This window comes from Manis pentadactyla, chromosome 19 (genome assembly GCF_030020395.1).
Source record: "Manis pentadactyla isolate mManPen7 chromosome 19, mManPen7.hap1, whole genome shotgun sequence".
NCBI lineage: Eukaryota > Metazoa > Chordata > Mammalia > Pholidota > Manidae > Manis > Manis pentadactyla.
Genome location: NC_080037.1, coordinates 11,233,039 through 11,246,173, shown reverse-complemented (window position 1 = coordinate 11,246,173; position 13,135 = coordinate 11,233,039). Strand labels below are relative to the sequence as shown.

Below are 13,135 nucleotides of genomic sequence, written 5' to 3'. Positions count from 1 at the left end.
GAATCATGGCTTATAACAGTTTTCAGGCGACCTGACATTTCCCTTGATGGGTGCCTCGGGTGCGGGTGCCCCATGGATGCATGTACTCTTTCTTGAGATATAATTGATGGCTTTTAAGAGATACCCCAGCATTCAAGAAGAAGGAGGAACAGACTTGGAGAGAAGCTTTACAGAAGTAGAGAGGAAGTCCCCCGTGGACAGGGAGGGACTGCATGGTGCATTCGTGTTTCCCACCTTTGGTGTTCCAGGGGACAAGATTGCATTTTAAGAGACGCTGTTTAGTGTGACTTGTCCTCGGAAAATAATAAAGTGTAAATTTCCAATTCTTGCTACCAAAAAAAAGATTAAGCTTATTTTGGCTAACCTTCATGTGCTGTTTGCAGTGGTGACTGAAATAAAGATTAATAACCTTGACCACCATTGGCATAATCCACAGTAATGCTGGATATAAAATTGCATCACTCTAATAATCTAATTTAATGTTTCCTAATCAGTAGGGGTTCTTGTAGATTTGCAAATATTACCTCTAAATTCTTTAAACTAAAGCCAGATAAATTTGAAATGATCAATGCCTCTGGAATATAAAATACATGATGAATTAATATGGCCAGTAACAATATGCATATTTTTTGTTTTCAGTGAGAAATTGGTGTGATGTGTGTATGTGATGTGTGTGTGTGTGTGTGTGTGTGTGTGTGTGTGTGTGTGTATGAATGTGTGGATATGTCGGGGGAGGGCAGGGAGCAGGGGCTTTTTATTTTTATCTGACATTTGCATAATCTATATAAGAGGCTATGAGGATGCATCTGGGAAGATCATGGTGAGGCTCTGGACAGGCCCCAGCGCATTCTCAACAGGTGGGGCAACGTTCCACTGCAGTTTCCGCCCTAGTTCTCTATTTGATTTTGGGCAAATCACTTGTCTTGGTTCTGCATTTCCACTGTGTAAGGTAAGGGACATAAAACACAAATGGGCCTCTACGCCCGAGGAGTTTCCTATTCTCCCAGTTTGCTGTATTTCTGTCTGTCCTGCAGGGGGCGGTCTTACTCAGAGGGCCCTGAATTCAGCAGAACTGTCCAATCCAGAGAACTGGACCCACCTTTGAGTTCTAATGTCCTGCTTTTCCAGTTTTCACAGCTATGCGTAATGTAACAATGGGTCAAGTCTTCTTTAAGATAAGAGACATTTTATTTGATGGTTAAATATAGTTAGGAAAAGATCAATGAATGTAACATGGCGAGTTACCCTATTTTTGCGTTAGGTTTAGTGAAACACCTGCTAGCAAGGACATGTTATTTTTAATCTTACCCTTTTTTGCCTAATGAAAAATGTCGGGATGGCCCTCCCCCAGTCCTTGGCCAGAATGGAAGCCAAAGAAAGACATTAAGCCCAGACAGACTGTGTGCCAGGAGAAAGCAGAAGGCTGCAGGAGCGAGGCAGAGAAATACTGGGTGAATAATAACCTGGCAGCATTGTTTGCCAATTCGTATAGAGCCTGAATGCAAATTAGCACACGTTCATGGGTCCAGAACTGAAAAGAAATGAGAACAAGATGAAAAGCAATGGCGCTTCCAGGCAATCCCCGTCTTTATATAAATCTTGCCTCCCCACCCCCAGATGCCTCCCCCACTGCCCCTTGCCAACTCAGAGGAGGGTAGAGGTCTAGGGATTGCTGGCCTGGCTTGGCGCCGGGGCTCCCAGCTCAGCAAGCTCTGGATCAGCGCTCAACTCTGGGTGCCCCTTAGAACCACCAGGGGGCCTTCCAGGAAATGCCCAGGTGCCACCCCAGACTCTACCTTCTGGATCTCCAGGGGCTGGGGGCACTGGTTTGGGTGTTTTCAAAATCTTCTGAGGGGATTCTTGTGTGAAGCCAAGGTTGAGAACCTCCGCTCACACCAGTGGAATCACTGTAGCTCTGCTCATAACTGCCTGATCCTTTCTCTGAACAGAGCTGTCAATCTGCCTCACCACACCTCCGCGTGCCTATATATTTTCATTGATGAACAGCTGCGTCCCTCAGGAATGGTTCTCACTCTCTCTAGGTTGTTAGAACTGGGTTAGGTATTAAACCGGTTCATTGGTCTGCATGTCGGCAGGACCAGTCTCCTGAGTCAGGCACTGCCATCAGCACCAGGGCAATCCTGGCCTTACTTAAAAGGTAAGCTTTTCCAGGGGACTCTGCTTCCAATCTCAATTAAGATTTCCTCCTTAAAACATTCCTGTTTTCACAACTGTAGTCATAGGGAAGGAAGGAGATAAAATTAAAGGAAATCAACTGTTGGCATTTTTGGTTTTTGGTTTGAGTCAGTTCCCTTTTTGTTTTTACTTGATGCCATCATATTGTATCAGCATTTGCCAGAACATTTTTGAAATGCCCTTTTTCTCCGGCTTCAGTTCAAGAGGAAGTGGTAAAGGCCAAAGACTTGGCCTACTAATGGCATCCGCCTACGTTTTGCACAAAGAAGATGCGATCTCCCCGCTCAGACCTCCAAACCCCCCAGGCAGCCCACCACTCACATTCCAAACACCTGAAGCCTGCGCTGAGAAATCCTAGGTTGTATTTTCAGTTTACTTTCTGACTTCAATAAGTATTGACTGCTTAGTTTTCTCCAGCTCAGTTTTCCCACTGGAATAATGGGAATCTCTGTCATCCACCTCACAGGGTGACAACTAACTTACAGACATTTGAGGTCTTTGGATGAGAGGTATCATTGTTTATAAGTACAAAGGATTATTATTTAGTTATCACTGAGCTTGCAAGATACTCATTCACAGAAGTTTTTGGAAGAGAGCTTTAAGGAAGGGACAGCAGAAGAAATTTAACTAGATATATTTGTGAAGATATTTTTTAAGTCTCCTAACTTTGAAAAAGTCCCAGGTCTTAGAGACTTGCTGAAAACACCTAAATTGCATTCTTCTTCTTCTTTGCTTAGAGCTACAGAAAAATTAATGGGGAAGAAAGTGAGGGTATGAAGGTTCAATTCAGGGAACTGATTTCCCCTCCCCTGGCTGCCCACCCTTCTTGGCCATGACTCCATCAATGTGACTGCAGCTGGGTGGACAGCTGGAGAGACCTGTCGCCTTTCTGGTCCCAGCTGCCATTTTGCAATGTCTCGTCTGATGGATACTGTGAACAGGGCATTAACTATTGTCCGGCCCAGCTCTGGCTGCTATGAGGTGTTAAGACTTGGACAGTGGGTTGGAGAGAAGGTTTAGTTGGTTTAAAGAAGTAAAATACCTCCATGAGCTCATGAGCAGAGCAACGGAAACCTGACCACCGTCCCTGGAGCTCTGGGGGCTTCTAACCAGAGGCTGGCCCCTTGTAAGCTGTCACACTGTAGAAAGAGAAGATCTTTGGCTAAGGTAGGGAGGCTGGTTGATGCCAGTGATTGTACTATTGTGGAGAGGCAGGGTGCAGGAGACCTAGAAAGCTCTCTGGGGCTCCCCTGCTGGCCTCCGAAGACAGGTTCCCATCCCGTACAGGGAAAGAACTTCCCATTTGTCCTGTTGTGTGCACTATTGAAAGGAAGAAATATTTAGAGCTGATCTAAATCCCATTCTCTGCAATTTAATTTGTCCAAGGCCAAGAAATCCATGCATAGCATGTAAAGACCAGGCCTTTCTAATGCTGATGTGTGAAGGGAACTGGGCAGTAGACAGAACAAAATTTTTGCTGTTGCATTATGGAGACCATGAAAGTGGATTATAATGAGACTTAAAAATCCCCTAAACCACTCCTGTTTATGTACTCCTGCCCAAGGAAAACAAAGTCGCTGAAGCAGAAAAATGCTTCCCAAAGGAAAAATCAGTTTCCTTGTTGGGCGACCTGAGAAAGTTTACCACAACTCCATTCAAAACCTTCAGGCACTTGACTTTTTTTTTTTTTTTAATATCCTTTACCTTTTTAATAAAAAGTAAAAAACAAACAAAAAAATACATCAGTGTCCCAAATAGAACCTCTCTATGTAAAGGTGTCACTAAACAAACATAAGACCAGACTAAAGAAATGAAACTGTGAATAGCAATATGATATATTATGAAGCGTTATATATGTATGTATATATTATATATGAATGTGCAGGTGTATGTGTGTGCACCTATGTATGTGTAAATATGTAAATATTTGCCTACATATGTCACACACACACACATATATATTTATACCGACCTCTTTAGATTGAAGTCCAAGGCACTTTTTACAATGAACAGGTTAAAGCCATTAATTGAGAACATAACTGTTTCTGGGTACATATCGATTTATGGCGCCAATATGACAATTCACATCTTTCTTTGCTCACCTTAGAGTGTCTCTGGTTGGTGTGATGAATAAGAGAACTGGTTTAGAAAGAGATTAGGAATGTTTCTAGAAGGTTAGACTACCTTCTCTTGCTAGTTTCCAGTGGGAGAGAGTTCCCGCTGTTGGATGCTGAGTTTCCTGAGAAAGGAACACTGATACAGCTATTTCTGTCCTATGCTGAGCAGTAACTTAAATGGCCTTCTGGGGGACCTGCCCTGAGGGTCCACTCGATATTCTAATGGCCCTGCCAGATAGGCTACAATGAAAACCCTAAAGAAGGGCTTTGAGACAGCTAACAGCTATGAAGTGAGCATTTAAAAAATTAGACTGGAAAAAGCTAGCCTCTTTTTGTGTACCACTTAAGCTATAGGACTTTCAGTGGAACTTTAAGATGCATTTTTTTTTCTTTCTGATCATACAGGACCTTTACTGCTTCAAATAATTCTGCAAATGAGGAGCAAGGAAGAAATGATTTAATTTTCCGATTATTAATGATGTTGGTTACCATTGTAGGGACGCGAGGCCAGTACTTCTCAATATTTAATGTGTCTACAGATCACTTGGGGATTTTGCTAAAATGCTGAATTTCATCAAGTAGGTCTGGCCTGGGGCCTGAGATTCTGCATTTCTAATGAGTTCCCCAGTGATGCAAATGCTGCTGGTCCAGTGGACCACACTCTGAGTAGCAGCAAGGGTTAGCATATAGCCATGTAGTTGAATTACTGTCAAGAAGTTTGCTTTCCCCAAATCAGGAATTTGTATTGGTTTCCTTGATCTAGATTCAGTAATAGCTCTGAGGGGGAAAATCAGAATATATTTACTCTCTATAATTGTAAAAGTCCTAGTCAGTCTGAGAAGCAATGGAAGGAAAAGCTGAAAAACATAGTTCTACTTAGTAGCAGAAAAGTAGTATGAGACAACTCAATTGCCACCAGTACATTCATCAGTCAATTATAAAATTGAGAATAAAGTAATTTCCATTACCCAGTGAGTGAGTAACCTGCTAAAAACAGGTGCCCTGGAGTTCTGATGGCTTTAATGGAGCTCAGTCTAATATATAAGTGAGGAGCAGTACAGATGCTGAGAGAATTTAGCTCAATAAAAATAAAATGTGTGTACAAGTTAGGTCTCAGCTCCACAAGCAGATTGAAGCTGGACATTTAGATATATTTCTCTTTCAGACGGCATAACTACTATTATTGAGGCCCAAGCCTTATCAATATGTAAGCTCCAATAAATGGAAGTATGAGAGGATTCCAGCCTTTTTCCCAGGAGAAAATCTGTTGTTTTGCACAATCAGTATATCTGTGTGTGAATTTTCAGTTTGTAAAGGGAAGAGGAATGCCTGCTCTGTTAAACAGATCCTGAAGCTACTTAGTTTGTATCTGTGCGATACGACCCCCCAGTAGTGATAGCAAATGAGGAACCCTCTTGGGAGGAGGCCCATTGATTCTAGGAAACCTCTGTTCTGTGACCAAACACATCCTGTTTTCATCTAGAAAGAGCCCCCCATCATTCAAAGTAGGGAAGTGAGAAATTCTCCATGTGTGTCTCAACTGCTATATCAGAGGAAGAGGGGGATAGATTTCATAAGTTCCTTGAGAATTTTGCTCAATTTTGCCAATCAAGAACACATCTTGATTGAAACTCTTTCTTTCCTCCCAGCTAAAGTAGCCGAAAAGGAAGTCCTGCCTCCTCTCTCATTCCCTTAGGACCTGTGCCATGTTATGGATAAACATGTGGAAACCTAGCTCCCTTCAGGCCACTGCCAGCTCAGAAAAGCACATTTGCACCTGGGGCTCTCACTGGGCCCTGTGTGAATGGAATTCTGATCCCGATTTTACCCTGACCTAGAGAAACTCATATTGGTGAGAATTTTGAGTCTTTTGTATCATAGGAGAACAAGACTCCTCCCTGTGCCCCGTTCTGACATTGCCAAAGGAAAAACTGGATGGCTGAGTCTGAGATTTATATTGTTTATTCAATGGGGCCTTTGCATTTATGTAGAAAGAGCCTGCACTTATTAAACGGGACTTGCACAGCTGCTAAAGGAGTGATGGCTTCTAAGATCTCTTCTGAAATGGCTTGATAGAATTTAGGGTAGAATTATTCTAAGCTTGGAATACTGTTCTTGTGTGTCTAACAGTCAGGTCTTGGAGAATTAGAATATGGCAGTTCTGTAGGCTAAAGACCCTTGGTCTGGGTGTCAACAGTCACTAACGGTGATGTGTACTCAGAAACAGTCGTTGAGAGAGCAGGCTGACACTCGGCCTGCTGAAGACTAGTTTGATACAAAACATTAATTGAAAGTTACAATATATTTTATAATATAGCAATATATTTCATATTTAAAATAAACCGTTATGCTTTCTCCTATCATTAAAAAATAGCAAGCAGTACAGAGAGGCAAGATGCAAATTCATGTTGAAGCTCATCTGATTCTGAATATAAACACTTCAGTTTCTGAGTTTGCCATGAAAATGTTTCCTCCATTAACATCCTGTTGCTCTCATTTGTTGTTCTCTTCTGGTCAGTGCAGAATGGAGAGTCTGGGACCAAAATTGAGTTGTTGTTTCATTAAAAAGTATGTCTGATGAAGGTGAATCAGTCCCGGTTGAGATTCAAAAATGGAGACAATATGACACAGCTGGAGAATGTTGTTCATTCTCCAACCTTCTTCCGTGAACTTGGATGTTGGCTGTTCCAATCAGATTCATATTTGATTTGTCACTGATTTCATTTTCTTCTTTTTTTTTTGGAGAGGGGGGCTATAAATTCAGCCACTCTTTGGGATCCTAACTACAGGTTGGTGTTGAATTTTGTGCTTTTCCTCCATCAGCTTGGTTGGTCACAACATCTCTTTTGTTTGTTTCAACACATGGTCCCAGCCCAAGATTACAGCTTTCAGAATGCATTTCTCAGGTGTGTAAACAACGGTCACAGGGCACTTGGCACCTAGATTTGGAGGTCATATGTTGAAGATTTGATAATGGTTTTGTTCAGAGGGAACTCCAGTTCATGTTTGGGCGTTTCCAGTAATGGTGTAAGGAAAAAAAAGATCACAGTTATTTTTTTTCTCTATCTGTATATATTTATATACCATTGCACTGAGTACTTTTTAATAAGCTTCAGTCTATTTCAGTAAAAATCTACATATTACTTGCCTGACGGGAGTTCAATGCTAATTTCTATTCATGCAGCCTGGCATAAGTTTTCGGGATGAAGAGCACTCACCTTGTTCTACTACCAGAGGCAGACCGTTAATATTGCTATCGCTTTCTTAGTGGTATCAATGATCCCATTCCCATAATGTTTACTTTGGCAGCAGGAAGGAAGGAAGGACACTGTCCAGGGAGTCATCAAGCCAACTGGAGGGAAGAGGTTGTTTTCAAGTCTACCAGGAAGCCACCAGGTAGCTGTCTAAGGTACTGAAACCAAACGCCACAGTCAGTAGGGACAGCAAGATGACCGCGAACGGATCCTTGATCTGCGTCTAAGCAACTTCCAGGGAAGTAGAATGACTGTATGGAACTGGGGACGTATTTTAGGATTGAAAAGCAGAATTTGAAAAAGAGTAGGAACCTACTGGTAGTGCAATGACTTAATAGTGTCTCAGCTGGGGTTCTATGATGGCAACACCATTTAGTTCAGATGAAACACTGATTCTTAATTTGGGTTGTGTTGTTTGTTGAGGTGACTCTGAAGCAGCAGAGGGGACCTGGAACTATGTGCCCACCCATATTTCTCCCGACTAATTTCACTATCTAGTTGATATGTAATAATTACTTTTTGGTAACTGTTGACTGCATTCAGATGCAACATTAAAGTATGGTCTAGATAGAGTTGCCTGGGCTGCTGTTGATGACACTAATGATTCCATTTTTAAACCTATTGAATACTTTGTACTTAAGAATATGAACTATTATTTTCATTTTAATTTCAGAGAAATTGAGGTATGAGGTGGTTATATTAATTGGCCAAAGAAGTGGATCCAGTGTTAGAGTTTTATTCAGATTCTGTATCTCTAGTTTTCTTCTTTTCCATGGTTATTTATTCACGAGGAAATTACTCAAAATCTAAGGAGTAAATCATCAAGTCTATTAAAAACACTATGTCTTCAATGCTGTTCCTTCTTGGCTTTTAATAAATAACAATAGCTTGCACTTGCTCAGCATTTTAGACTTTACTAGCACATATCTCCTAATTTTACAAGATTGTTGTTACACCACTGGTACTTGCTGAAGTCAGAAATGAGTGGTGACTCAGGGCCTTACCCCTTGTGTTCTTTTGGATATTAAGCATTTCTAGAGATAGGATGTCCCAAAGTTACATATTATGAGGATGGCAAGAACAGTTCATAGACACTTTATGACAACTTATTGATGATGATCACATATACGTGGCCTTTGATCCCAAGATGCAGATTTTTATTTGGACTTCAATCTAAGGAGGAGTGAGCCCCTAGGCTGGTATGATTTACCAGCTGATTCTATATCCTGAAATCCCACTGAGATTTGTGGTCTCTAAGTATCACAGTACATCCCTGACTTTACAGTACATGAAGCTATAGTATGGCTTAAGCGATGAGGGGGTGGCTCTGTATTTTTAGTTCGGGTGTCTAGATATTTTAGGGAATATTAGGGTACTTTTACCTGTCACTGAGTTATCAGCAAGGTTATAATAGGGGCTCTGCTGCTGAGTCAGCCCTCCAGGAGTGGGCAGAACTCAATCTGTTCACTGTTCAGTGAGGTTATTGTAATTAGTAGTTTTTACATATAGCCAATTCTTGAGTAGACAATGAAAACTCCACCACCAAACTTGAAAATAAGGAAAAGGCATGATAAGAGAATCCACCTGCCCCCTTTTCCATTCTGATTGGGATGCTGGGGTGCAGCAGAATTAGCCAAAAGCTGGGCTATAGGAATAAAATGTAGGTGAGCTACAGCGTGGATAATCAATACCTAAGTCATCAAGGATTGATTGTACTTGCAGGAGAATGGGTAACTTCCCCCCACAAAGCTGAAATACTAGTATAGAGAAGCAGCCTCCCATTTACCATTGCAGGATCAACATGCAGATTCGATTGGGGTTTTTTGAAGGTTAAGTATTCTTTCACCAAGAATAAAAACCATACGTAGCTATTGCACTACCAATAGGTCAAATCATGCCACAAATACCCACATTTTTCTAGGATGCCGGTGGTTACTGCTACTGGAAATAAATCCAGCCACTCTCTTTAATAGTGTTGCTAACTTGGTCTTCAGGGCTTACCTAAATGTACAACATTAATGATGGGTGAAAGAGGAGTTATCCACACAACACTGGGTCAATGGTCTGCACACATTTGTGGGCAGGGGAGGTGGCAGTGAGATCTTGCATATCATTTATTTGAGATGAAGACTAAATCCCTATTTAGGTGCACATGTACACACACACACACACATCACAGGGTTAAAGCAGATGGAAAGGGTGACTAGTAATGAATAGCTGAGGGCTGTAGGTTAAGTGATCAGGTTTGGCATATACTCAAGTTGACTTGTCAGTGGTCTCCACTTCGTGAAATGGAACTAACACCACAAAGAAATGGCATGGTTATTTCATCTGTTTGTATGTTTGCCTGAACTGTCCCCGAAAACAGGAGCACCATTCTTGGGACTTAAAAAAAAAAAAAGCAGGGGGATCTTTCAGATAACCAGTAGTTAAAAGAACAAGTAAAAAACTTAAAAAACCAACAGCAGGAGTGGCATCTGTGGTGTGCAAAACAACCAAAGAAAATGTACAGAGGAGCCATCAAAATGAAAATGAGGCCATTAAAGGAACAACAGCAATAAAAAGAGAGAAAGGAAGAGAAGCTCAGAGAGAGACCAGATCCTGAAATAGTGGCCTTCATTCTAGGGTTGTCTACCTTTTTCTGCATAATGATTCCCTTGTCCTTGGAAGGCCCAACACAGCACTGCAGAAGAAAACTCCACAGCCAGACGCTGCCTTCGGAATGGCAATGATGTCCTGTACAAAGTGAAACCCCACTGGGCAACCACCTGCAAATCACCCCCTTTTATTTTACCCTAAACAGATGAAATATTTCCTGCAGTATGAGTGAGCACCCCACAGGCAGAAGTCAACAGCCCTCAGCATGGGAAACATGATGAATAACACAATGGCCTTCATGTCACAAATGTCACGGCTGGTCAGATTATGGAGCAATGGAAAATGTTTGCATCCACCTGCCCTCTCCTCACAAAGCCTGTCACAACACCGGATTTTGATGTTTCTGAAGCCACATGAAGTTTGAGAAAAAATTAGAACAATTTTGCACCAAGATTAACATGGCACAGTAGGAAAAGGCTACTGACAAATCCATGCCATCTTACCTTACCCACAAGGTCCCCTAAGGGCTCCCTGTCGTCTCATCTGTCATTTGGAGGTGATTTTGGGTTAGGTAGAAGGAACCACATGGGCCACTCACCATCACTTGTCCTTTCAGCTCAGCAGCATTCGGGTGAGGCTCTTCACCCCTTTGCATTCCTAACATCTAGGCCTGGAAGCCTGTTGCTGGATAAACAGAGCTGAGCAATCCCAGGCAATACTTCTATTCACTCAGATGTTACTGGGTTGCACCCGTTTGTACATGTGTGCACACACAAGCACAAATCCTGTCCCTCTTGCCTGCCATACATACACCTGGTCATGTGCCCCACTGGAACACAGCTTGCTTGGATATAAGAAGAAAACTCTGCAGAAACTGTTATTTTTAGAAGGCTGCTTATCCCTCCAGGATGCCAACAGTTTGGGCTTGGCAATCATCTCAAACCATGTGGTGCACATCCAGGGTGAAGAAACCCGTATTGTGCTTGAAGGGACCTGCATCTTCAGTGAAGGTCAGAATGTGGCAGGTACTAGCAAACTACCAGGACTGGAAGCACCCACATTCAGATCCAACCAACTCAACACACACTTGGAGAGGGCCTACTGTGTGCAGGGTAAGGTACCAGGTCCCTGTTCATCTGGGTCAAGTTCAAACAAGAAAAGACCTGGGTGGAATGTGGAATGTGTGTGTGTGCGTGCAAATGGGTGTGTGTGTGTGCACACTTGCAGACACAGGTTTATATGGGTATTAACATTGGATGGAAAATCTGGCTTTTCATTTGTATTTTTTTTTTCAGTCTAAATTGGATTTTATGACTGTGTCAGGTATGGGAGAGAAGAACGTCTGTTTTGGCAAGCTGTGGGCAGCTCTCTTTTACTTTTGTCATCTGCAGGCTTCCTTAGACAAAAGGAAAGGAGAGAAGTGTGCTGGAGGACCCAGTGGTGAGGAGCCCATCCCCCAAGCCTGTCACGGCCCCCTCCCCCGGCGGGACCCTCTCCTGGGCTGGCTTCACTGTGCACTGGCTACTTCAGTGCACCTGACCCCCCACCCCCCCATGTGAAGACCTGAGATTGAGCGTGGATTTCTGTTCTCCACCAACTCGGCAGCAAGGGCCCTGCCAGAGCGTCGCTTCCTGTCATCTCCTCTTCCCGCTCCCAAGTAGAGGCACCTAAACAGAGATTAGATTTCTGGTTTCAAGGCATATCGAACCAAGCACGCTGAATGAACATGAGTTAGTCAATTAGCTCGGTCTCTCTTCTTTAAGTTCCCTGGTCTGATTGTTCCTTGATGGCAAAGTGACCAGGAGAGAGTCGATTTGCATCTTAAGACCTATGGGTAATGCTTCTGGAGTGGGGAGTTTTATTTAGCAACTGCTTGAACTTGTGTACGGGGTTGGGAAGGAGGTGGAGCTGACCCCGATGGGGCTGTCGGAGAGCGGGGTGTGGGTGGTGCCCACCGCCACGCTGACGCCCCGGGCCTCCACGGCCGCAGACAGGAGCTGGTGCTGCTGCTGACGCAGGGCGTCTGCGATGAGCAGGGGCAGGGAATTGAAGCTGGCCGTGAGGTGCTCCAGCTTAGACTCCAGGCTGCCGATTTGCTTCTCCAGGTCTTCGCTTCGATCATTGAGTTCTGTGATTAAGTCATACATGACATTCTGCATCTGCGTGGAGAGACAGAGATGAGAGACGGGGAGACAGCGTGTCATCAGAAAGGAACCTGCAATGGGAAGGATGTTATACTCGTCCAGGTTACAACGCGAGCGGCTTCCGCACCAGCCGGGTCGGATCTGGCCAAGGAAGGAGAAACAGCTTACTTTGCAGGAGACATGGAGGCTCAAGTGGGTGAGTTATTACTAACGTAATGCACATGAATTATAACAACATATTAGAAAATACATATAATGGAAAAGCAGCAGCACTTTTCCTTAAGTGGAGCAGTCTCTACTGTGCTCACGTTCTCCTACAGCCGGCTTCTCAGACCATGTGGCTGCTGCGCCTAATGATTAAAGAGAAGGCACTGTTCTGGGGGCGAGGAGGGGCGGGCCATGCAATAGACATAATTGGCAGGTCAGGGTTCAAGCACAAGTCTACAGCTAATAATGTGCCCTCCTCAGGCTCCTTAACTTCTCTGAACTTTGGTCTTCTTGTACGATAGGAGTTAATGATAACTACACATAGTGAAGTTACTGCCCCGCCTGCCCATTTTCTACACAGCAGCCAGAACATACCAGGTACAGCATAAGTAATTCCTCCAGCACGGCCCGCAGCCAAGCGGCGCTGCCTCCCTGAGGTTGCGGGCGCTCCCCTGCCTGGTGAGTGAGGAGGGGCATCCTCCTCCTGGGACATCCCTGAAGGACCAGTCCCCCCGCAGAGCTCCGGTGGTCGCCGAGGCCTTTGTGGATCTATCACAGTCACACGCTCCCTCTGCCCCCGACCTGATGCTCACTTCCTGACAGGCTCCCCAGGTAAACC

At 43.6% G+C, this 13,135-nt stretch overlaps 1 protein-coding gene across 7 annotated transcripts in view; it reads right to left on the bottom strand.

Moving 5' to 3' along the window:
* Positions 1-3,744: 3,744 nt before the first annotated feature.
* The window catches only part of KCNN3 (potassium calcium-activated channel subfamily N member 3), a 149,503-nt gene continuing 140,112 nt past the window's right edge, over positions 3,745-13,135 (bottom strand). For 6 of the 7 annotated variants that reach the window (XM_036922335.2, XM_057494918.1, XM_057494919.1 and 3 more), the window contains one exon: positions 12,007-12,324. In XM_036922335.2, coding sequence (XP_036778230.2) covers positions 12,028-12,324 — 297 coding nt within the window. In that variant the 3' untranslated portion in view covers positions 12,007-12,027. Of the gene's footprint in view, positions 7,726-11,728; positions 11,833-12,006; positions 12,325-13,135 lie in introns of those variants that run through there. The other variant, XM_057494917.1, reaches the window with a different exon arrangement.